We start from the raw sequence: 25,323 nt of genomic DNA, 5'->3' as shown, positions 1-25,323 counted from the left end.
GTAAATTATTAATCGTGATACTTATTAGTATTTCACTTACCCTATGAAAAGAACTATAGTAATCATATTACATTTTGCAAGCCTACTATACAAATATCATAGGAAAATTTTTACAAAAGGCTATCATCCAGCGACTAAGTGAAATCACACCTAAGTGTAATATCATAGGAGTTAAGAAATGCCATAAAGTAGCCTACGACAAATTCACCTACTGATTAGCCTACCATAGAGACATTACAAATCCATATAGGAATATTATAAGAATATTATCGTGATTTTTTTCGTTGTGGTTGGATCTACATTACAGAAGCAAATCTAAGCTAATAAAAGCAGAATGAAGAGGACTATATTAACTGCTGACAGGTGGAAATCAGTAGGTGTGGAAAGCTTCAGAAACTGTACAATACTAGGGCTGTTAGGTGGTTTTGACCTCACTGTTTTTTGACCTCACCAACATGGACCACATGGCTTTCCATACCTTTTATTTCCGGGTCTTGCCCGTCAGCCAACAGTTTCCGGTGTGTCGTGTGGCCCGGTGGTTTCTTTCCGGCCGAGCTCCAAACACGCAGCCATGCCAGTAAGTACACTACGCACTCCACATTTACCATCAGTCTTTCAAAACTGTTCTGATTGAGATAATAATAGTCGCGTAAAATTGTATTTTGTTCCTGCTGGTCCAGACGGTTTGATGTTGTTATAAAGCAGTTCTGTTTAAAGTGACACCACGCGTGCAGTCTCCCCGCGTAGTGACACAATATGGCGTAACACGTGCAAAACAAAGCCGACCATGCTGTCCAGCAAGAATCGTGTTTTGTGGTTTAATATTCAACAAGTCCTTTTTATAGCTGGCTACGATGGCCTTAGTGATATATGGTGGGTTGTTTCCTCATTTCTTCGTAGGTTGAAAATTAATCACCTTACGTCACCCTCTCCCCACTGAATCGTCTCTCTAAAAATGTCTCTAAAATTGAGAGATGGCTCTCTAAAAATATTCCTTCATCTCACCATAGAATTTATTCTATTTCAAATTCAGATTTGCTTTACTGGCATGACAATAATTGTCATATTGCCAACGCAGCAAATTCTGTAATGTATTCTATTTCTTTTCCTAGCCTTTCTGTCTTTCATGATCATTTGATGGTGACAGTAATGCTGTGAATGCGTTAAGGCCCCGACCTTGGCCTCGCTTAGTATTTATTATTGCTTGTAATGTTTGATCTTGGAACTGAAGCTCGGTCTACTGTCACACTCATTGTAAGACGCTCTGGATAAGCCTGAAATGTAAATGTAGACTGTATGATATTCAGCTTATTTGATGTCCGTGATTTGTCTCTCCCTTAGCTCGCAAAGGATTTGTTGCACCCGACCCCCGAGGAGGAGAAGAGGAGACACAAGAAGAAACGACTTGTGCAGAGTCCCAATTCCTATTTTATGGATGTGAAATGTCCAGGTCAGTTCCAGTGGATTCCTTTACTTGGGGAACTTTAAGCTCCCTATGACTTAAAAACATAAAGTAGTGCATTTGCCTTTATGTGTTGCCCTTTCATTGCTTCCTTAGTGACTGGGGTGTCAAACAAGGCATACAGTGACACTTGTGGTTGTCTGTGAATTGAGTTTCATGTCACTCTTTTTACACGATCAGCTGCAAGGACACACCAGTTTAAACATCAAGAGTACATTAATTTGCGGTAACAGTTGTAAAGTGGCAGTTTGGCAGCTGGCTGTTCTGCCTTGTGTTGTGGTTTCATGGCTGTCCCAACCAATCATGTGTTTGTGTCTTTGCTGTTTTGCAGGATGCTACAAGATCACCACTGTGTTCAGTCACGCTCAGACAGTCGTGCTGTGTGTCGGCTGCTCCACAGTCCTCTGCCAGCCGACAGGAGGGAAAGCTCGCCTCACAGAAGGTACAGATGTTATAAAGGAAGAGTTTTGTTGCAAAAAGATATACATCCATGTTGGAAAAATAATCTTACCTGTTTATTCCTCAATATTTCAAAAATACAGATGATTACATTCTCTAAAACAGGACTCAGGATAGCTAATGACTTCTATAATATCTTATAATAGCCTTTACCTTCATATCAACAATTATCTTAGGTTTCTCCTTTTTCAAATAGTGGATATCTGATTTTGGAGTGAAAATATTTCTGTTTACACACCTACAGTAATTGTTGCACATATTCATGTCTACATGGACACATACCCACTCCTCTTATTCATAGTATTCCCACTGTCACATGAATTTCCTACCAATATGGTGCTGGCTGTCATTCGATTATAATCACCTGTTAATTTATTACAATCACCTGTTGTTTTCCTACCAAGATGGCCGTGTGGTGATGTAACAGAAATACTATGAATATATACTTATACATACCACACATACACTCATGCACATATATAGACCTATAAACCCATGTATATAAATAGATAAATATGACACTCATTTACCTTGTGTTTTGTGTTGTGTTCTCCCTTTATGCACTATTATGCTACATAAATTATGCAATAAATTAAACATGAGGACGGGGAGTAAACTCTTTTCTTAGGTGTCAAATTAATTTTCAGTTGAATGCCACATGACAAAGAGCCCCACATGCCCCAATACAATACACCTCACTTTGTTGAAGAGGCTGGCATTTCTGTAGGCTTGATGCATGTTGCTGACACTTTGATATTTGCCTTTGTGTTGCCCTTTCATTGTGTCCTTGGTGAATGGGGTGTCAACTAAGGCATACAGTCACTCTTGTGGTTCCGTCAGAAATTCATCTTCACTGATCCATTTCTACCGGATCAACCGCAAAGACAAATATGACATTTACATTTTTTTTCATTCATATACATGTTTGTTTTGTGTCCTTGGAGCAAGTATGTCAGTCCCAGCTACAACGCATGTGGTCGGTCGGTGCTAGTTTTGAGGAGAGGAGCTCATCTGTTACTTTGAAGATGGTAGATCATAAAATTATTATTGTATGCAGGTGCATTTGTTGCAGGTTAGGTGAGTTTGTTTTCACTGGCGCTGTTCCAGTCCCACCCAGTGTCCTCTGTGCTCTGCTGCCGTGGAAACCAACGGCTCCTCAGTACTGTTTGTCTTGAGTTACTATGGGCACAACCCTCCTTGGCATTAAAACCGCACCTGTTAGGAAGCAATTAATTCATTGTAAAGACAGATAGCAACATCAGTTTTAGTGGCCTCTTATCAATAATATCTTTATTAGTCAGCCAGTTTATCAACGTAGAGTGCAAAGTATCTACAGAAATATCTTTTTTTTGCAGATTTGACAAGAACTGATGGAATTGTTTTCAGTAGTATGCATTTTGTACATGCTTGAGTTTGTTAACTTTACTCCCAAATTGAATATCTCTCTGTCCTTCCCCCTAGGATGCTCATTCAGGAGGAAACAGCACTAGATTGACCAGAGATGGTTGGACGCCGTCGGGGGAGAGAAAGAACAAAACTTGATGCTTATCAAGTGACACTGCCAAGGAACTGACGAAGCAAGGGGAAATGGGAGGAGAAGGAAAAAGCAGAATCATGTAATGTAATACAGGAAGCAGTGTATTTACAGTATGTGCAGAGAGAAGTACCCCGCTCTAGTGAGGCCTTACCAACACCCCTCACCCACTTGTCTTTCTCTCTTAATAAACCTAGTTTCTTTTTTTGGTAAAAGAATCTTGCATGTTTTTCATCCAGTTTCCTATTCTTTTTCTATTGAAGGTTCTTAACGTCTACTGACAGACATTTGTCAGCTTAGGACCCCTCAGGATGTAAGGATACACAAAATCTGTTGGTAAAGTTCAGGGAATTTGAGGACATGTACTATAGTTACTCTGGCATGTGGTGTCCTCTAAGCACACGGACGTGTTTGTCTCCACAGAATTTTGTGCAGATTGATTTGCCATGCATTTGTTTGGCAGTACACCATTAATTGACCAATCACAAACTGTTTACAGCAAGGCGAGGGTATGAGGTGAGCTCTTGCAGATATTCTCCAACAGATGCTCAGCAGCACTATAGATTTATGTAAATTCTCTTTGAAAACACCAGACAGGTTCTAGGAAGCGATGCACACTGTGGCTGAGATTGCAAATTGCATCCAAGAAGCCTTCCTATCCTCTCCTACTCAGAGTTTATGGCTGCACTTTGCAAAATTGAATATTGAGTGATGCATATTAGTTCTGGTCAGAAATCCAGACTCTATAAATATATATATCTGCCAAGTGAGTGCCACAGTGAGGCAAACATTTTTATTAGAGGTAGAGAGTGTGCAGTGAGTGACGTCATGTCAGCTCCTGCTCCAGAGCCAGCGGCGTCTGCGCAGCGCCCGCTCTCTGTCTGAATAGGGGTTGACCAAGGGAAAGCCAACACTGCTGCCGCCACTGTCCACTGCTTGTAAAACACAGCACACAGCAATCTGACACTTTAATGCTTTTATGATGTTTGTGAATTGACATGTGCCTGCAAGTCCCTCTGGCGAAAATGAGATAAGGGACTTGTCCACCAGATGGACACTTAATATCGATGGAGGCAAGGACAGATGGGTAGAGTAACAGAGACTATTGTTAAAGGTGTGTGATCTATACTCACAGATATTGTTTGGGATTGTGGGGCTGTAGATCATCGGCACAGGCTGCGTACGTGACAGCATTAAGTTGTACACTAAATAAAGAAAAAAATCAAATCAGGGGGGAGCATTCCCATGACAACACAACTTGATAGTTGCTATGGTGACGTTTTCCTTGTGTCTTGCTTGTATATTGGACAAGGCTTGCAAATAAAATCATTGTAAATGAAAATGTGATTCTGATGTCCTCATTTCTGGTTATTGAATGACTAATACAGAATGTGTATTTTCATGTCGTACATATTCTACATTCATTCATTCTTTGTCAGTAAGTTCTACCACTGCTATTTTACACACCCTAATTTTCCCTTCACTTTTCATTCATACATTCTACATAACTGCCATATTGTTTATGTTGACCAATGACCCAATATCCCCACACAGGTCATTTATTCTAATGAATGAGAAGCTGGGAGCCAGTGGTAATTACAGCACAGCTATCAATCCCTTTAGCTGTAGAATATACTGTACATGTAGCTATCAGTAAAGGCAAGTGTACATACCTATGACTAAGGTAGCAGTGATGGCCAAAACTACAAATACAGCAAACATCAGGATGAGCTGGAAGTCCAGGAGCTGAAGAAGAGGCCCTTCGTCTACACGAACCAGACCCATCTCTCCTGGACACACACAACAAAGACTGGCTGATGTTTTTGCTGCCTGGCACAGGCAGATAATTACAGTTGTGTGTGAACCTCCGAGTCTGACCTGTGGACATTTGGCTGCCTGTCAGTATGGTCACTGTGACGATGTGCGTCTGCTGGGTGAGATTGCTGAGTAGAATGATATTGGTGGGGCGGGACAGAGCCTGAGCGCTGTCCTGTGAGGCGGAGACAGACAGCACCAGTGAGGAGCTCTCTTCTGAGTATCTGGGCTCAGACAGCACCACTTCCAGGCTGTCGCTGTGGAACTGAACCCAACGGGAAACATGGTGGTCAGACAGACAGCAGAGTGTAGCGCACAGGGCAGATGGTGTCCCTGGAACACAGCTGTGAACCAGTTCTCATATCTACATGTGCACAGTTATTAAGTGTTTTGGGTTTTTTTTAGCCAATTTTGACTTCTAAAAAAGGAGTCTCTGCAGACTACAGTGACTGGCTGCATATAGAAGCAGGCATCCCAACCAACAGTATTGCCCACACACTGAGCTTATTCATGCAAGAGCTGTAGATGCACATACATACAGTATATCATAGTAGGTCACAGAACATGCTTTAAAGTCACATTGAAATGAAAAACAACTTTTGCATCTTTAGCTAATTCTATCATACTCTACACATATTTAACATATTCATGCCACAAAAATGACAAAAATCTATTTTCTTGTATTTTTATATCAAAATCTCATTACTTTTACTACATGAAAAACAGAAAATCTTTGTACCAGCAGGCATTCATAAAAATTCCAACCAATAAAACCATCACAGATTTTTTAACAATCACGCACCTCTGCCCTTTCCATCAAACTACCTTTCTCTCCCTAACTGATATCCCATTGGTTTACACTTTTGAATGATTTGTCCCTGTCTTATGTCCCACCCCAACATCCTGTTTCAACAGGAAATACATCACATTAAGGAAGCAAGATGCTCTCAAAATGTGGTGTAATTGTGACTTTCAGTACTTGCTAAGACTTTGAATTGACTCAAAGCAACATGTACACCTCATTAAAGAGTTTTCAAAGTCTGTGTTAACAAACGTGTGTGTATGTGTTTTTGTGTGTGTGTGTGTGTGTGTGTGTGTGTGTGTGTGTGTACACGTGTGTGCGTGACCCACCTTGAGGGATGAAAGCATGTCCTTGGTGCCCATCACAGTGAGCTCGGCCCTGGGCTGCGGGCCAGTCAGGGACAGGGCCGACACGGGGCAGTGGAACGCCGGCAGGTAGGGCAGCTTCACCGGGCGACCGGAGAGCGGCGGCGACAGAGACGACAGCGGGAGGAGAGAGAGAGGAGACTGGCCCTGCAAAAAGGATGAGAGAGAGATGGCGAGAGGGAGGGTGGAGAGCAGCTGGACAACAGACTCATCCTGGGGCCGGACGGACACGCGACAGCTGTACACACCTGCAGGGAGTGAAAGAGAGAGAGAGTGCACTTTGTTCATTCAGTGAGACCCGACTGAGCCAAGTGTATTGAGATGGGAGTATGTGTGTGTGTGCGTGTGTGTTACCGGTGTCGTGGTCGTAGTGTGGTGAGGCTTCAAACACAGCCTGAAGAATGTTGAGCTGCAGGTAGGGGGCGCTGAAGTGCAGCACACACTGCAGCCCTGCCTCAGGGTGCAGTTTCCTCTCTATAGCCTTCCTCTGTGATAAGGTGCATGAGGCTGAGAGAGACATAAAGGGTGACAGGAAGACAGGAGATTCATATGGAGGTGGAGGAGGAGTAAAGCATGGCAGTAACAATGCTGGGGTTAGTGGTTTGATTTTCTGAAATGTATCCAAAAATCTATGCACTCATGGTACTATAATGGGCGTGGGATAAAAGCAGCAATCAAATGGCAGATTTTATTTTGGACAGTAAGAGGATTGGTATAAAGAGAAGGAGACAAAGAGAAAAACAGAGAGGGAGAGAGAGCTAGGAGAGCAATTTTGCCCGATGCTTAGAAAAAACACAAAAGCTGAAGTAATGGCCCAGAGGACCTGTTTGTATGATATTCACCTTCTGTGGCTATGTGTGTGTGTTTGCTGAAAGTGTGTTTTTGCCACAGACAGACAGACGCACCGACCTGTGTTTTTTAGGTTGGTGTGGAGCTCGACGGGAACAGAGTAGTGTGAGGCGTTAGGCCAGCTGGTCAGGAAGCCATTCTCCGGGGGTGTCAGTGACGGTATGTCAGGGGATTCCACTTTAACCTGGACACAGAAGATGTAGTCTCACAGATACACACTGTCGAGACCATGAATGTCATCCATCCATCCATCCATCTGTAAATCTTCCATACCTCTCTAAGGGCTTGCTGTCCTTCCTCTAGTCTGTAGTAGACCACCACCGTCCCAGGTTGCTTTGCAAGGGCAGCCCCTGTTACCAGGTCTATCTGAAGCACCTGGTCTGATGACACAGCCCACTGACCTCGCTGGCCTGAGAGAGAGAGAGAGAGAGAGAGAGAGAGAGAGAGAGAGAGAGATAGGGAGAGAGAGTGAGAGAGAGAAACAGAAAGGGTGGGGGTGGAAATGAGATAAAGGGAGAAAACAACAAAGGGGAGAGGAGAGAGATTGGCAATGTGTTGGTATTTATATGCGTGTGTGTGTGTGTGTGTGTGTGTGTGTGTGTGTGTGTGGTGTGTCTCACCGTGCTCCCCTGTGAGTGGAGTACTGAAGCAAAGTAAATCCCCTGGTTTCAGTGACTGCAGAGGGGCAGAGATAGCAGGGAGGACAGGGAGGGGGATGTAGTCACTGACGTAGGGGTTGGTAGGGTCACCCTGCACCCCTAAAACTGTCAGCCCTGCAGACACCGTCTGGACCACAAAAGACTGGCTGTCAGAATCTGGAGTTACCTGCACCCGGTCATCTCTTAGAGGGAGAGAGAGGGAGAGAGAGAGAGAGAGAGGGAGGGAGGGAGGGAGGAGGATCAATAGGCACGATAAGAAAACTCATTCTGAGACTTGGCCGGAAAAGTCTTGACTGTATTGATCTGTACAGTCTTGCATTCTCATCCCAGTTTTGAAATCTGGTGAAGTGAATGAAAAGAATTTGAATGAAAGTGTAAAATGAAATTTGTGTTGTTTGTGTAGGGAGACAGAGAGAAAGAGAGAGAGCTAGGGAGAAAGAGTGAGAAATAATTAGGAAGACAATGTGAGAGTGAGAGAGGCAGTGAGAGAAAGAGAGTAGGAGGGGGTGGGGGGGTAGAGTGTACCTGTTGGTGAGGATGTGAGTGTGTGTGTTGTGGGCGTGGAACTGTTGCCCCAGGTTGTCGTAGAACAGAGCCCTGACTTTGATGGTCCAGCCCAGGGGGAAGGCAGGCTGACTTCGCCCCCCTACGCTGTACAGGGATGACACACTGAACAGACGCACAAACCACACCAGAGAGACCTACAGCACACACACACCCACACACACACATATACACAGCATTTTGTTATTTTGAGATTGCCCTTTGCCAAGGACAGAGCCATTATAGGTCATTAGTAACCAGTGCACACTCAGCTGACCCGGACACTGATGAGCAGGGTCTGGCTAACCCCACATGTCTCCATGGCAACGACCTCCAGAAGAGCAGAGCCGGTGTCTGGGCCAGTCCTCAGGACCCCCTGGGAGTCCACGGTGACGAGCCCGTGTCCTTTCACACACTGACACAGAGCGTAGCGCACAGGGCAGATGGTGTCTCTGGAGCAGAAGACAACAAAATAGTTATGACAAACTAACCCTTGATTCCCCAGTAAAATGGAATTTGCGTTGTGATACTTCTTTGATGCCCTTTAGGGAAACATTCTTTTCACTTAACCGCCCTTCCTCCACAGAGAGGTCAGAGGTCAGGGTCGGCTACAGAGCAGCACCCCTGGAGCTGGTAGTGATTCAGTGTCTTGCTAAGGGACACGTGGAACATCCCCCTACTCACTACGCCCACTCTGGAGCCCACAAGCCGTATACAAAGGCACATGTATATACACAAACACATGCACACACACATATACTGTATATGTGCTGTATATATATATAAACACATATCCATGCATGCACATATATGCACACATGAGAAAGACACTGACTTGTTGCTCTGTAAGGCATAGTGAGAGTAGGGTGACATGAGGATGGATCTAGAGGTCCCCACCGTCAGCTGCATCTCCTGGAACACCTGATGAAGACAGACAGGCAAGGTGTCACTTGTTGTGAGGAACAGCAAATTCCCAGATGTTATGACTACAGAGTATTAGGATGCGGTCTGTCTTGTGTATCGAGACTTTTCACCTCATTCTGTTGGACATAATTTTAGCGATGAGCAAGCTCAGGAGAATCAAGTGGAAATAAAGGTAAAAAAATGTACAGAGCGTTTGAGATGAAATGCAGGTAGATGTAAGGATACATGGTTTTCAAGTGCAATTCTTTTAGGGCTCCATGAAATACCAAGCTACTTCACCCAAAAACAATGTAAGACAAGGTATGTATGTATTTCAAATGAGGGGGTTGATGTCATCTTGGGATCCAGTAAAATGCCAAACTGTGTGCGTTTACCACTATCTGTATCTCATCAGAAAGCTGCTGGGGGCTCTCTGCCGTGTGATTGGCAAGCTGAACTGTCACTCTCAGACTGGTCCTGCCCGCCGCCCAGGCCCTCACAAGCACTGAGAAGCTGTGAGCGGGAGACACCGTCACCCCAGCCTGCAACACACACATTCACAACATAGTCAAATCAAATATATACATTAAATACAATGCCACTGCAATAACTCCAAGTGCTGTTGAAGGATACGTGGTTGCTGATGCGTGGTACCTGTGTGTGTCTGGGCTGGATGTCCAGTACACCCAGTTTGCCCAGACTCCAGTGGAAGAGGAGGCCGGACTCCACGCTGCCCAGAGCCAGAGGGTTCTGACTGCTGTCGCTGCCCATCACATGCACCGGCATCTGCACACAGGCCAGAGAACATAGCATTTACATTACATTACATTTACATTTAAGGCATTTAGCTGACACTCTTATCCATAGTGACTAGTGCAACAGTAGAGCAAGCTTCAATTCCAAGATCAGCGACATTACAAACAACTAATACTAAGCGCAATAGTACCCTGACCATTTTTCTGACCTTAGAAATACACTGTAAGAGAGGAGTGCTAGGAAAAGAAATAAATGAAAGCTAAGAAGAGAAGTAAAGTGATTTGTAAAGTGAGTTTTTTGATGGAGATAGAGACTGTGTGACTATTTCCTACCTCAGTGCCAACAGACAGTCGAACCAGAGGAGCCTGGATCCGAATGGCAGTCAAGTTGAAGACCTCCACATCCACCTCATCCTGACAACACAGAGAGAGAGATTAGTGAACAGATGGATGAATGAATTTTGAATTATGAATGGGCTGGGGTCAATTCACTTTCAGATCAAGTTGTTGAAACTGTAATTCACTTTCGTGTTATAGAGCATTCTCAATTATTTCTTAATCATTTGGATATCACAACCTCCTCATGCCCAATGTTTTTTCTGTTAATTGAATAAAAAATGAATGAATGTACAACAAAGAGTTTCAGCAAAGCAATCTGACTGGTCAAAGATGCGTTTTGTTATCGTGCTGGTAAAGTTAATGATCTTAGGCAGACAGACTGAAAACTGAAAGGTGGATGTGTGTGTTTGTGTGTGTATCGAGTACCTGTGCGAAGGTGAGCAGGGCTCCAGTGTCCTCAATAACAGTCTGTAACGCCCCTCTGAGTTTGACCACCCCCTCTGCTATGCCTCGCACCAATCCTGTGTCGGTTACCGTGGCGATGCGGGGGTCACTCACTGAGAAGCCCACGCTGGACTGGGGGTGAGGGCCCCCCTCCCATTTCACCTGGGGGTGACAAAGCAATGATAAACCTATGAGCTGGATTGTCTGTCTAGATTGTAATGAGCAAAAATATCAAAAGCATAGATTATTTTTTCAGCACCACTACCTGCTGTATACTGCCCAGGGCCAATGCCAGGCTGCGGGGCTGCAGGGTGAACATGGGGTAGACCTGCAGCTGTTTATGAGAGGAGGTGTGGACGCTCCCTCTGCTGTCCACTACAGACAGATGGAGGCTCACCATTCCTACTGCATGGCTCAACACACGGTAACCTAAAGACACTCTGTCCAGAGGTCCAGCTGGCCTGGAAATACATCCAGTGTCTATTATATACAGTGCCTATTATATTATGCATAAGTACATTACCACTCAACTCAAGAACTCTTTAAGATGAAGACATCTACTAAAGATCTCAACTTCTAAGCTCACATTAGTGAATCATACACTCAAGAGAGGATGATGGAGACTGGCATTCTCTATTGTTAAGAGAAATGAATGAATGAATGATTGACAGTCTCCCCTCCCTCAACGACTTTATGTTGCTGAAAATAAGCGTGCTCAGACAACCCTTCCTTGGTTATTTAAAGGTTAATAAAAGAAGATGCATCCCCCATGTCAATTACATATTTTCTGACAAAATGGAACAGAAAACAACCATTTACTTGCCAACCACCTCCCTTGTTAAATTTCAACAAATCTCTCGCTACGTAAGACTCAAACAAACACATAGGTACTCACTCAACAGTGACGATTTCTGAGGAGGGGATGAGCTTCAGGTGCATGAGAGGGAGGTAAGCCTGATTGAAGGGCTCCCTATTAGAGTTCAGAACCCGCACTCTGACCAAAGTGCTGTGTCCTACCTCCACCTGACATATTTCATACAATAGCCTTTTCTGAGCCATGTCAAAACTTTCAACTCAACAAGAAAAAACGTTTCTAGTGAGAAAACAGCAAAAACAGAAGAGTTCTACCCAATCTCCCTCTCTTAATCTGAGAATAATATTTCAATCACATTCAAACTCTCAATTCTACGAGTTCTAGCAGCCCACTGAATCAGTCTTAAAACTTACAATGTCCACAAAGTCAATCTGGAAACCAGAGATGTCGGATACAGAGAGGGAGGTCACTGCAGGTTGAGTGGAGGCCACACACAGGTCATGGGCCAGGAGAAAGGACACGCCAGGCCTCAGTGGAGACACCTGTGAGACACCACACAAACATGCATACACACACAAATCTTACCAACAGGTGATTTAAAAATTGGCTGTGTACCTGGGAACATTTGTCTTTAGCTTTCCCTCATTTTTGACAAGGGGGATTGAACCCTCTCTAACTACTAGGCAACCCCCCTTTGTGCATGGTTTCTTTTCCTTATTCCTGTGTTTACCCAACCTTTATGACATTGCTGTCCTCCATGTATGTGATGTTAGCTAGCTCTTTGTCCTGCAGGTGCACTAGGAAGTGTCCTGAGCCATGGACTACAGTCAAACTCTCCTGCATAGAGAGAGAGGGAATGAAGGCAAGACAGACAGGGAAAGAAAGGTTATCGGTTAGAGAGGTTATACATCTTCAATGTCCAGGTAAAGTATGATAAGACATGGGTGTGAGCGTGTGTCACTCACGGTGACATCAGGGTGGTTGTAGAGGGTCAGGCTGCGTCTGCTCCACTGCATGTCCTCCACCAGTCTCAGTTGCATGGAGGCGGTCACTGGGCTCCACCAGTCCTGCAGTCACAAAGTTGATACTGAAAATGCATAAACACATGCACACAGACACACACAGACACACTTGCATGTGTGCAAACGCTATCGCAAGCACGTGTATGCACATGCACACGTACGCACATACTGTACATACACTCATATGCATGCACACATACCCCCCCCCCCCCCGACACACACACACACACACACACACACACACCTCTGCAGGAGTGAGGGTCACTGTGATGGATGCTATTCCTGTATGGCCATGGGCATGGAACACCTGGCGACCTGGCAAAAACAATCAACCATGTCAGCCTGTCACAGTTTAGAATTAATCATTCTTGAGTCTATGAAAATTCCTTGCATATATTATTCTGACCATATAGCTTGAATAGTCCGCTTGCTGTGAGTGTGTCTGCCAGCACCATGTGTGAAGGAACAGGCAGGGACAGCAGTGTGGAGTTGGAGGAGTCCCAGCGCACCAAACAGGAACTGAAGTTGTCAAACTGCACCCCCTGCTGGTCAAACACTGCCAACTGCAACTCTGCACCCCTACTGTATGACACTGGCAACTGGCAGGGAGGAGGAGAGAGGAGAGACAGCAAGGTGATGAGATGAGGGTGGAAGTAGGGATACATGGTTTCTCTACTCTCTACTCTACTTCTCTAATTCTTTTGGGGCTTCATGAAATACCAAGCTACTTTGCCAAAATCTGTTCAGATCATTAGGCAAAGCATTGAGTGGAATGAGAGAGAGGGGAAGAGAGAGGGAGGGAGAAAGAGAGAGTGGCAAAAAGAGGTGTAAATACAGGCTGTTCTGACCACTCAGAGTGTTTGACCATGCTGCTCTGTGTTGGCTAATTGGAGCCTAACTCCTAATGGAGAGGAGAGATAATGTGTTAGGAGTGTTGACAATGGTTTATTTAGCTCAGAAAATGTAAATACATGATCACAGGCCAGATGCCACTCGGTTGGTTTGGTTAGCCAACGTGATACGGAGTATGTTTACACACAGCAACTGGATTATCTCCCCTACCTAACAGGAAAGTACTGCAGTCAGAAATTTGTGTTTGATTAAGTATACACATGCATGAGAACACTGTATTTCAACTGGCAGTTTACACGAAAAGCTGGTAGACATATTTGAGCAATAATTTGAAAAGTGCAGGGTGTACACAGACACAATGCATGCAAAAATATGAAAATGACATACAGTTGGAAGTTACAGATTGAATGCCTATGCGATAGGCAATAGGACCCTCACTGTTTGTTTATCTTAAGATTTATACAATATACATAAATTAATATTCATCTGGCACAGAAATCCTGAAATTGTCATTTTGTTCGTTGTCATATTATGAAATAAGTGACATGATGCAATGAATAAAATGTATGTATGAATGTAGAATTTGTTGATCAATATATCACTACCAAATCAATTGTGATGATACATTCCAATTATTGCAAAACCCACAACTATCAGTGTTACCATTAATGACACTCCAGTGCGTTATGCTTTGCGCTTGAAATCTTTGAAATGTTTTTTGATTTACTGGCAGAAAATCAAAGGGAAAAATAATAATAATAAATAATACAATATGCCCATAGAAAGCAACTTTCATGGTGGTTGCTTTCATAACTCACGTAGCTGTGATATTCTTCATGGAAATCCTACATCTTTAGGGATTCACATAGAGAATATTTTCATTAACATTAAATTCCACAAATTCAAATTGGCTTGAATATCCAATTTGCATCTGACTCAAGCCTATTCCTGTTGGAATCACCCAATCAACAGCATTCTCTCTTCTCATTAAAAATAAACAGTCTGTGTGAAGGAGATGCTGATTACTAATTAACAGGTTCACAAATGCATGTGTATACATGCGTGTCTGTATGTGTGTGTGTTTTCCGTGTTTTCCCTTGCTCTGCATCCTTTCTACTTTTTCGCTGTGTCTGGAAACTCCCCTCTGATACAGACACAGACATAGCGGTTGCCATGGGAACCGCTGTGTCTGTGTCTGTATCGGGACTTTTGTATTGGGATTTTTAAGGAGAGTAACCAGAGAGAGATGGAAGGAGGTAGGGAGGCAGGGGGGCATGTCCAAGCACAGAGTTCAAATGAATATGAAATTAAATTATAATTTAATCCTCTGTGTGTGTGTGTGTGTGTGTGTGTGTGTGTGTGTGTGTGTCTGTGTGGTGTGCGTGCCTTGGTGTCTGTCTATGAGTGCATAAGTGTGATAAGCAGAGGAAGGTATAACACTAGCAGCAGGGAGGAAAGATAGAAAAGAGCAAAGGAAATTAAACCGAATGAAGAAACTCACCATGCTTGTGGGGTACTGGGCCTGAGGGCAGGGTGTGGGCTGGATGGAGGAGGAGGGGGAGGAGGGGGAGGAGGAGGAGAGGGAAAGGAGGGAGAGAGACAAAGCGGCAGGGGAGCTGCAGGCCACTTTCACCCTGCTCTCCTCCTTCGACGGCTGCTGGTTCAGCGGGCCTGGAGTATTACCACTGATGAACACCAGCCACTGGACAGACAGACACACACGCACAAAGATGCTACTACAATACGCCCACAGCACAAGCTTCAAGAGATGACAGCGCTATAGCACTATGATGCTAAAAATGTCTTGTTCGACTTGACCCAGATACCAGAGTCCCACCTGCTCGACCAGGGCCAGGCAGGTAACCCTGTAGGCATGCTGCTGGCCTTTCCTGGGCTCTGATTGGCCGACTGCCTCCACCTCTAGCCCTTCCCTTTCATCCTCCCTATCTATGATGATGTTGCTATAGAAACGGCCAGGGGCCAGGGGCCAGGGCTTGGGGCCTGCCTCAAAGACAATGAGGCGTGAAGCTTTGACAGAGAGCACCACCTCGGACACCGAGGCCTGAGAGAGAGACACACACAGAGAGAGACAGAGATGGAGAGAAAAAGAGAGTGAATTGGGTATTAAATTGGGTATTAAAATTGCAAGCATATACAAGGCCCTGGCTGTGTGTGTGTGTAATATGTAGAACAGTCTCAGGTAGCCAATATATGTCAGTGGAAGTGGTAACTGTAGAGAAGTCCTGTCAGGGGAGGGAGCAGAGCACAACTCTCCTGTGGCATCATTAAAAACTCCATAGTCTCTCCTTTCATACCGCTTCAACTGAACGGCCTGAAAAATAGGTCAATGAACAACCTCTGCTCTCTTACTCTCTCTCTTTCACATACACATACACACACACACACGTCCCCTGTACGCACCCTGAGGGGAGTGTGGGCGGCCAGCGTTGCCATGGAGCTAAGGTTGTACCGGTCCGCTTCTATGGTAATGGTGACGAGGGTATGTCCTGGACCCACTGCCTCCATCTGTAGACCTGCACAGTAACCAGGACCACGACCAACAGGGTCTATACACACAAACACACACCATGGTTACCAAAGCAGTGGTAATGTGCACTGTATGAAAACTATATTTTCAAAGTAGTGTTCTCATATATGAATAAAAAACAGGATAAAACAAGAAAATTCAGCTAGCCCTGGTTCCCACAAGAGTTAGCATAGCACCCAATATAGCTGCGAACCCAATATACAGTATGTGAATTATCAGCGCAGTTGAGGATCACATTGCCTGGCTGAAACTTTATGTATAAATTCACATTACTGTATAAATTCATGTTTAAAAGGGCTGCTGTACCTTCTGGCCACGTTAGATTATAATGGACAGGAAGTTGCGAGAGTGCACACTTAACTAAAGCTTGAATGGATCAGCTACACATTTAAGAGCATGCAATCTCATCAATTATACCTACACACACATACACACACACTGATAGAAAATCACAGTTGGTGTGGTGTATTGATCGTTTTATCTAGTATTGCTAATGGAACTTTCAAATTACTTCTGTGTGTTCGGTCAGTGTGTGTGGGTGCATGTATGTTAGTGTGTATGTGATCCCATTAATCCAATCAAGTCTCTAATGGACTTGATTGATGAGAGGACGAGGCAAGTTAATTGATTCCCTCCTACAGAAAAGGCCAAAAACATATTGCCATAAACTCTTAAGCCTGTTAATGAATGCATGCTTATGTGACTTTGTGGGCAGGCGTGAATGTTCATAAAATTAAAGTATGGTTGTTGGTATCTAGGAAGTGGGGTGTTAGAGCTCCATTAGTGGGGGACGGTGAAGGTGAAGATTTTTGCTTTCGCAGCAAACTTGGAGTCCAAAAAGCCAAGCCGGGCGGAGGTGAAGACCACGCACATCACTAATGTAAGATGCTGAATTGCTGAGGAACCGAAAAGTGTTGTGGCTAGTGGAGTGTCACAATGGAGACACTGGGCAGACTCTGACTCATCCCAGAGTGAGTAGACTACGGTGGTATCATCATCTCTGGATGCTGAATTCAGCTCATGCTCTCTCTTTCCTTCTCCATAAATGTAAACTCACATCAACCCAAAATATAGTACAGCTGATGCTGAAATGTAATTAGGCTTCAGCATGGTCTGCATAGGGGTGAGATATTGTCTCCTAAACCTTTCCTCACTTTGTACTTTTCATCATTTAAATATCAGGTTTCAACTGGGTTTACTATGTGATTATGAGGAGATTGCAGCACCTTGGACTGGGGTGAAGATGCCTGGAGGCTTTGTGGTAACATGGAACTTCATCAAGGAGCAGTCCGTGACCTCCAGCAGGTTGTTCAGCAAGGGAGAGCTATGAGAGGCGGTGCCCAGGGAAGAGGCCTGACCCTGGGTGTGGGGAGGAGGAGTGGAGGGCCCCTGGAACTGGGTGTCTGTAGGAGAAGCCTGGTCTGGTTCCTCTCTCTCCCCCCACACAGCCATGGGCAGCATGATGGTCTCCCCCACTCTGCAGTCTCCTCTCTGGGGCAGGAGCTCCACACGAGCCGGCCTCAAAACATACACCTGGACGGAGATGAGAGGGAGGGATAATGAGATAATGAGAGAGGGAGGAAGGGGGACTAAGACGAAAGAGATAGATAACAGTGTGAAAGAGGGAAAATGACCCTGCCATTCGTTTCTGCCTGTGTCAGTGTGTGTGTGTGTGTGTGTGTGTGTGCTCACCTGTCCTGTGGCTGTGTGTCGAGGGTTAAGTGTGTCTGCTGCCTGGATCTCAGCCCGGCCCGGCTTCTTTCCTGCTATCACATCTCCTTTCACCGTCACCACGGCAACATAACTGTCACTCTCTGACCAGCTCACAGCGCCGCTCCCCCCTTCTACCTGTTCAGTCACATAGGCACACACACACACACACACACACACACACACACACATAAGCACACAGCAAACACAATCTTGCTAAATTCAGTGCTGCTTCTAATCCCTCTGATTATACAAACACACACACACTCACATGCACACACACACACCTGCATGTGGTGCTGGTAGGGCTGTCCCTCTGGTTGCCAGGGAAACACCAGGACAGACGGCATCAGAATGAGGGGTTCATAGATCTCTACTTCCTGGTAAACTATGATTGGTGGGGTCAGTGGAAGGACTTGACTGTCCTGAAAAGGGAACGAGAGTAAGCATAGTGTGTGTGTGTGTGTGTGTGCGTGTGTGTGTGCACGTGCATGTATGCATGCTACACCTCTGTGACTATGCTGAAGAGTGAGGCTTTTATAACAGTGTGTCCAGTGCCACATGTCTCCACCACGTAATAGGTGTTGTTAGTGGAAGATTTCAGCACAGAAAACAGCGAGTCACTCATCTCCACTGTCAACACCAAATTCTGCAAGAGAGAAAGAGGCGGAGTGAGAGGTTACAGATAAGAGATGCGGTTGTCATGGAAACAGTCTCCCGGTGACAGCAGCTGGTGACATTTAGGCCAGTTGTTATGACGACATTACGTTTGACAGGTGTACCACATGTCCCTCCTGATCATGGACATGCACACTGAGGTGGTAATGGCGTCCGACCTCCAGCACCCATCTGTTTGCCTCCTCCTCCACCGACAGGGCTGGACACACACACATACACACACACACACACACACACACACACACACACTCACACATTAGTCATCCTCTCCATTACAGTGTGTACAGGAATGTGGTGTCAGGTCCCTGTTCCATGCTTACTGAGGTAGCTGGGGTCCACCACATAGACTGAGCAGCGGGGCACATGGGGTTCAGCTGAGTGGACTAGGCCTGCAGAGAGAGGTGTGTTCAGGAAAACCTCAGGAAACTTGTGTGTGTGCATGTATGTAATATATGGTTGTTTTTTTTTATATATTGTACGGTCGAAATATCCTCAGGAGCATAGAAAATCCACAAAAGAGGTCTCTTGTGAGGTTAATTTTAGTGTTAAGGGTCAGGATTAGGGTTATTGTTAGAATTAGAGTCAGTTTAATACGGTTGGGGTAAAGGTTAGGCACTCATGGGTTAAGGTTGGGGGTTAAGGAACGTAAGTCAAGAGAATGCCTGCACAAGTACAAGACAAGGATGAGTGTTTTAATGAGAGATCATAAGGATACCGGGATGTGAGAGGGTTAGCATAGCGTGTCCCATCCGGACAGCAGTCACAGTGGCTGTGTCCTGGTCCAAAGTGATGACATCACCACCATTGTCTGAGCCTTGCTCTAGGGACAACTGGTAACCCCTCACACCAAGAGTCACATCTGGAGAGAGAGAGAAGAGGAGAGGAGAGGAGAGGAGAGGAGAGAAGAGAAGAGAAGAGAAGAGAAGAGAAGAGAAGAGAAGAGAAGAGAAGAGAAGAGAAGAGAAGAGAAGAGAAGAGAAGAGGAGAGAAGAGAAGAGAAGAGAAGAGGACACATTTCATAATAAGTATAGGATGAAGAAAGTTTGCCCCATTATGATGCCGAGGGCTTACAAAGACCTTTGATATACCACCACTATAGGAGAAACTGCTGCGTAGGCCTGCTGTATCTCACCTATGTTTTTGTGGTGCACGCTCTTCCAGACACGGAAGGGGAGGGTGGAGCCTAGCAGCAGGTAGATATTCTGGGAGGGGCTAAGGTAGAGCCTGTCAGTCACAAACAGGCTGACAGTCGCTGGTTTCACCCACTAGGGATCAGAGAGACAGACATAACAAACACACACAACTCAGTAGCTCGTGAAAACACGGTAATATTGCACACACACATTCACAGAATAGTAGGAGTTGCAAATGAAGCCTATCCAATTATCACTGTTGAAATAGTGTGAAAACCTTGTCCTACAAAGGGTTTTCCTTTTCTTGCTTAAAGGATAAAGCTGGTGTTTTTTTAATGCATTGCTTACCGTCAACAAATCCTATGAAAATAACAAAATCAACAATGCGTTTGCTCTTCTCCCATTAATTTTTGACTTCCCACGTACCGTTTTTATCCGTCAACCCGGAAGTCACTGGCTCCAATTGTAAGCTAAAAACCTTGAAATACAGCTCACAAAGACATAGTTTCAATTTTAAAAATCGCTAACTGTTACCACGAAAAGTCAAGCTATTGTTGTTATTACCAAATCAAATTCAAATGGGAACAAATTCTTCATTACGCCGGGGACTATTTTCAGTGCTACAGAACTACTTTCCTGAGATCGCAAAGTGTTTACATCCAGCTTATTAAGTTGTTTGAGGAAAAGTCGGCTGGCCCGGTGCATCGTGATGATGAAATATGCTGCCCAGAGCAACGGCATGGCTCTTTGACGTGTTTTTAATCATTTTTTAATACAATGGAATTCTATGGCTGCTGGGACATGGCTTTATTGGACATCGGCTACATGGACGAGACTTGTTGGCAAAACAAAATCATTGCTGATTTTGTTATTTTCATAGGATTTGTTGACGGTAAGCAGTGCATTAAAAAACACCAGCCTTATCCTTTAATTGAAACTGCACATGGTCCTCAGTGTGTTGAATAAGATTCATGATCCCAGAACCCTTGAATCCCATTAAAACACATTATATGAATTTCAACCATGGACTTTAATTGAAGAATAATTCATTAAAAGTGTACTGTTTTGAAGATAAGAGGTTTTCACATCTGACAGCAGCGTTGAGTGCGGGTAAACTGCTCCATCGGTCCGTACCTTGTACTCAGGGTCTGAGGGCCAGACCCTGACACAGGCCACTCCGCTGCTCAGCCCCTCCAGCAGCACCCTGTCCCCCCTCTGGCCTGCTTCCTCCAGGGCCAGGATGTGACGTGGGGGGGAATACCCCGTCTCTGAGAAACGCACAAATCTACAGGCCAGGGCCATGTGGTGATGAATGAATAAAGTTACGATGAACATAAAGTTACAGAGTGCTTTTATGTAAAGGCAGGTAATAGGGGGAGTGTAACAACGCATTACGTAATAACACCGCATTATGTAATAACTCGACAAAATGTAATAAATTTTCACTTCATTATGTAATAAAACTCGCATTTTGTAATAATCTGCCGCATTTTGTAATACGCAGCCTGAACGCAATATGTAATAAATTTCCCCGCATTTTGTAATAAATTATTACATATTGCGGTGGTTATTACAAAATGCGGGAGTTGCACTTTTTTTATGATTAAAATTTTATAATACAGTGCATTATTTATTAAAATGTATGTAAATCAGAACTGACGGGATTACATTTCACTGTGATTGTACCTGAATGATTACACGTGACAAATAAAAACTTGATTGATTGATTGATTAATCAGGACTCAAAACCACACTGTTCACGGATGCTTTTAGTTAAGTTGAGTTATTTGAGTTCTTTAAAAAATGTTAAAACTTATTTTAAATCTTGTTTTTATCTACACCACTATTTATTTATTCATTGTTCTTATAAATCTTTTAATCTTTGTAAAGCACCTGAATTGCCACTGTGTATGACAAATAACCACCGCAATATGTAATAATTTATTACAAAATGCGGGGAAATTTATTACATATTGTGTTCAGGCTGTGTATTACAAAATGCGGCAGATTATTGCAAAATGCGGGTGTTATTACATAATGAAGTGAAAATTTATTACATTTTGTCGAGTTATTACATAATGCGGTGTTATTACATAATGCGGTGTTATTACATAATGTGTTGTTACAGGGAGATCCATCAGATTGCTTATTGAGAATGTTCCCCTCCCTTTCTCTCTAGTCCAGGTCTAGCTCATCCTATCCATCCCTCTTACCGTATGACCTCAGCTGTGTCTGAATCCTTTGCTATCCTCCACTCAAACTGCAAACCCGACAAACTACTGAATGTGTTTCCTGAGCGAGAGAGAGAGAGAGAGAGGGAGAGACAGAGAGAGAGGAGAGAGAGAGACAGAGAGAGAGAGAGGCTCCAGATTCGTTGAAAAAAATAAAATTGTGGTATGGGACAAATGTCGAGATAAGGACAGGCATTACCTTGGCCTTAAAATTATACACAATCATGAAAATGCACATAGCCTTAGAGAGATGATGAAAGCCCCAGTGGGGCAGCAGAGCCTGCCAGTAAATAACGCAGATAACAAGCTCATCACATCTGGGTATCTGGTGTGCCCAGGGCAGAACATTGCCTCAGGCTAGCTGGCTTTCACACCTCTTTCACTCTGCTTTATTTTCACTCTGGGCTAAACACACAACAGGCTGGATTTATACAACATCTCTTTTATGAAAGAAGAAAAAATCTATTTCTTCTGCAAAAGAGTGAAGCTATGAATGTAGTGACTGCCTTCATGCTCATGTAATTAACTCATACTTGATAATCCCCTAAAAGATTAGAATGTGGTCACATTTGACCCAATCATTGGTGTGAATGAAAGAGCTTTGACCCAACTATAACCAACCAATAAGCAGACCTCAATGAGTGTAAATGTACCTTCTGAGTCCAGGGCTGTGATGGACAGCTCCAGGGGCGGGTCATCAGTGAACACATGACGAGTCGTCGTGAGGATCTGAATCTGCTGAATCTGACTGACTATGACTTCGCACCACAAGGTGTGGCCGGTAACTGAGAAATAACGGCATAGATGCTTAGTTTGGCACATTCTGATTATCCATGTAAACACAGTTTGAGTGTGTGGCTGGTCGTTTTACAGAGTATTCTGTATCAGTGACGTCCTCACTAGCCTGACGTTGAATGCAGGCTAGTGAATTGGTAATAATGCCAGGCTAATGGCCAAAATCCTTCTGTTTCATCCTTAGTTAGGTGAGACTGGGGCTAATGTCTTCCTCTGTCTGTCTCTTCCTACACTCTACCAAAAATTAGTTGGACAAAGCCAAAATAATCTCATCTATTTACAAAGACAAAGGGACAGTAATTGGTCTGAGTGCATAAACACAAGGAAAAGAAAGAGACACAGCTGTGAGCGTCTTGGCAAATAACAATAGTTCATTGCTACAATTTAATAACTAATGTTGTTGCTGACACACACTTAGCAAGCAAGATTATATCCTCAACAAAGGATTAAGCCCACTTAGAATAAAGAAGTCAAATAAACAATATGCAAAATCTAAACCAAACAATCTTGTGTTCTAAAATGACAAAACACTTCCACAAACAACTAAAAATATAGAGAAATGTGAAATGGGACAATCTTCCAATACAAGTGCACTGAAAGGTTACTGCCACAGGCATTTCAGACATTTTCAGTTCAACAAGGACCTAATTAAAATATTACTGTCACTTAGCCACATCAGAGCAAGCATTTCCCCTGTGTTTTGTGCATTTGCATATTTAACTTTGTCACCATTGTCTTTTATGTGATTATTTTGGCTGTATTTTAGCCCTGCAACATTTGGGCAGAATATGCTTTGGATTTTTTACTTCATCTGGAAGTTAATTCTCTGCACCTGCACTAACACTGAGTCATTAGAGTGCAATTGCATTCCTCTGTATTCACTACTACACACACTCACACTTTACATTGAGCTTGCTACTCTTACTTAATTTCAATTTGAGCTACAGAGTGAATTCTGGCCCTTTATAAGCCCATATCTAAACCATTCTCCCACACTTTCCCTGCGTCCCTCACCAGAGTCCTGTGCTCGTATGATGCTGGTGGTCCTGCTGGTGTCCAGAGCAGAGGACACTGACAGAGCAGATACTAAGACCTGCTGGCTGCAGGTGGAGGACTGAGGCACAGACAGAGGCTGGACTCTGACTGCCTCAGGTCTAGAGGACTGCCTGAAAACACATTCACATCAACAAACACAGGCACAGAGACAGACAATCACACACACACACACACACACACACACACAGACACACACACCAGACCCCATTACCATGAGACTATGCTCTCTGTTAAAAGTTTAAATATAAACAGCCTGGAAATGTAAACAGTCACGACTAACATTGTCTGAGCTGCCACTCACCATTCATAACAGCCCTTTTCTGCTGCAATTGTGAAATTTATGTTGACACGATTTGAGCGGGGCAAAAGTAATTTAGGAGAATTCAGCCTACTTGACTGACTCAAATAACTACAAAATATGGTGAAAAACAAAAACTTACACCATGTTTTCGGGTTAAATACGGTATACTTCGCCATAATGTGTAGCAACAAGTGAATAATCTTAACGCTACTTAGCGTTAGCTAATGCAATTTTGTAGCACCATATTCTTCCTTTGAGTCCTGGTAGTGTTCCTGGCCAAGTTCCTGGCCAAAAAGTTAGACTAGGTAACCTAGCTCAAAAACCCATCATTAAAAATATTTTTACCTTTAGTAAACAAAAAAATAGGCAACCCATTCGAAAATTATTCAAAAAGTATAAACAACTGACTCGCAAATCATTGTTGTTTTTTCAAACTGTTGTCAAGTCGCTGTCCGTGGTTCTGTCACCAAATCTCGCGAGGGAATGAGCAAGTGGAATTTACTGACGCAAACCTGGGAAATTATCTGGTCCAGCTTGTTAATAGCATACATTGTTATTTAGTTATAAATAGCAAAAACCAGACTCAGTGTGCTGTGATGGCCAATTGGAGGGAGTGTTTTGACAAAACAAGTAAAATGCACCCCATGTTTAACAGGGGTAAAATAAAAAGTTCCCTATTTACAGTATGTGGCGAGAAGAGTCAGTGTGCAGATTGATTGATTGTTGATTGTTGTCATACAATAAGGGAAGTGGGTAACAATACTGAAGAATAACACTGTAGATACCTAATCTGTTCTAAATGGACTGTTATTGTTTTTGTTCTGCAATGAATAATTCATTTGGGTCTTTTGTTTTGTCAATATATGGAAGCCCCGTGTCAGGGCAATAAAGCACCCATTGAATTGAATTAGCCTAGCAAAAATTAAATAAAAAAAAATATATATATATATATATATATATAAAAATAAAATAAATAAATAAAATAAATGATGAGACTCTTACAGTGGGAGGGAGGGAGACAGCGAGACAGATAGAGAGAACAGGGATACTGTAATGTTATAGATATATACTTTATTAATTCTCTCTGATAAAATAAAATTACAAAATAATTTCAACCTCAAACGGCACTTTCCTTGTTCATAATTATTCAACTTATTGGTAATACATATATCATAATTGTCATGACGAATGAGAAGAATACTATAGTTTAATAATAGTAGATATCAGCTATAACTGCGTTTAATCATAATGGTA

At 43.5% G+C, this 25,323-nt stretch overlaps 2 protein-coding genes and 2 non-coding genes across 4 annotated transcripts; 3 read left to right on the top strand and 1 right to left on the bottom strand.

The window, feature by feature from the left end:
* Positions 1-527: 527 nt before the first annotated feature.
* Positions 528-4,781, top strand: rps27.2 (ribosomal protein S27, isoform 2). The gene is made up of 4 exons (XM_071520302.1): positions 528-577; positions 1,342-1,450; positions 1,794-1,904; positions 3,383-4,781. The coding sequence occupies exons 1-4, from the start codon at positions 572-574 to the stop codon at positions 3,409-3,411; spliced, it is 255 nt and encodes an 84-aa protein (XP_071376403.1). The 5' UTR covers positions 528-571; the 3' UTR covers positions 3,412-4,781.
* Positions 1,524-1,656, top strand: LOC139644893 (small nucleolar RNA SNORA13). Its single transcript, XR_011695218.1, has one exon. It is a non-coding gene; the product is annotated as a small nucleolar RNA SNORA13 (small nucleolar RNA).
* Positions 2,680-2,811, top strand: LOC139644899 (small nucleolar RNA SNORA13). Its single transcript, XR_011695219.1, has one exon. It is a non-coding gene; the product is annotated as a small nucleolar RNA SNORA13 (small nucleolar RNA).
* Positions 4,287-24,715, bottom strand: LOC139644814 (nuclear pore membrane glycoprotein 210-like). Its single transcript, XM_071520314.1, has 40 exons — positions 24,711-24,715; positions 24,070-24,177; positions 23,727-23,878; positions 22,571-22,702; positions 21,900-21,978; positions 20,821-20,971; positions 19,686-19,818; positions 19,269-19,412; positions 18,874-18,942; positions 18,643-18,752; positions 18,384-18,524; positions 18,163-18,300; positions 17,858-18,013; positions 17,562-17,698; positions 17,392-17,489; positions 16,039-16,184; positions 15,455-15,679; positions 15,119-15,319; positions 13,172-13,364; positions 13,010-13,080; positions 12,709-12,810; positions 12,479-12,580; positions 12,157-12,285; positions 11,825-11,952; positions 11,195-11,390; positions 10,912-11,091; positions 10,480-10,560; positions 10,046-10,177; positions 9,787-9,933; positions 9,324-9,409; positions 8,766-8,940; positions 8,471-8,646; positions 7,907-8,127; positions 7,560-7,696; positions 7,347-7,470; positions 6,792-6,944; positions 6,402-6,685; positions 5,334-5,535; positions 5,129-5,245; positions 4,287-4,387 (listed from the first exon to the last, which is right to left on the bottom strand). The coding sequence occupies exons 1-40, from the start codon at positions 24,713-24,715 to the stop codon at positions 4,287-4,289; spliced, it is 5,562 nt and encodes a 1,853-aa protein (XP_071376415.1).
* Positions 24,716-25,323: the final 608 nt, after the last annotated feature.

This window comes from Centroberyx affinis, unplaced genomic scaffold (genome assembly GCF_046629955.1).
Source record: "Centroberyx affinis isolate AG114_WGS23_722 - 3 ecotype Tasmania unplaced genomic scaffold, CSIRO-AGI_Caff_v1 ptg000065l_1, whole genome shotgun sequence".
NCBI lineage: Eukaryota > Metazoa > Chordata > Actinopteri > Beryciformes > Berycidae > Centroberyx > Centroberyx affinis.
This window is presented reverse-complemented; position numbering and strand designations above follow the sequence as displayed.

Coding starts and splice junctions, on each gene's coding strand:
- rps27.2 (XM_071520302.1), top strand. Junction 1,451..1,793: donor TATGGATGTGAAATGTCCAG/GTCAGTTCCAGT, acceptor GCTGTTTTGCAG/GATGCTACAAGATCACCACT. Junction 1,905..3,382: donor GAAAGCTCGCCTCACAGAAG/GTACAGATGTTA, acceptor CCTTCCCCCTAG/GATGCTCATTCAGGAGGAAA.
- LOC139644814 (XM_071520314.1), bottom strand. Junction 8,128..8,470: donor ACTCACATCCTCACCAACAG/GTACACTCTACC, acceptor TCTCCCTCTAAG/AGATGACCGGGTGCAGGTAA. Junction 5,536..6,401: donor ACATGCTTTCATCCCTCAAG/GTGGGTCACGCA, acceptor CGTTGGGTTCAG/TTCCACAGCGACAGCCTGGA.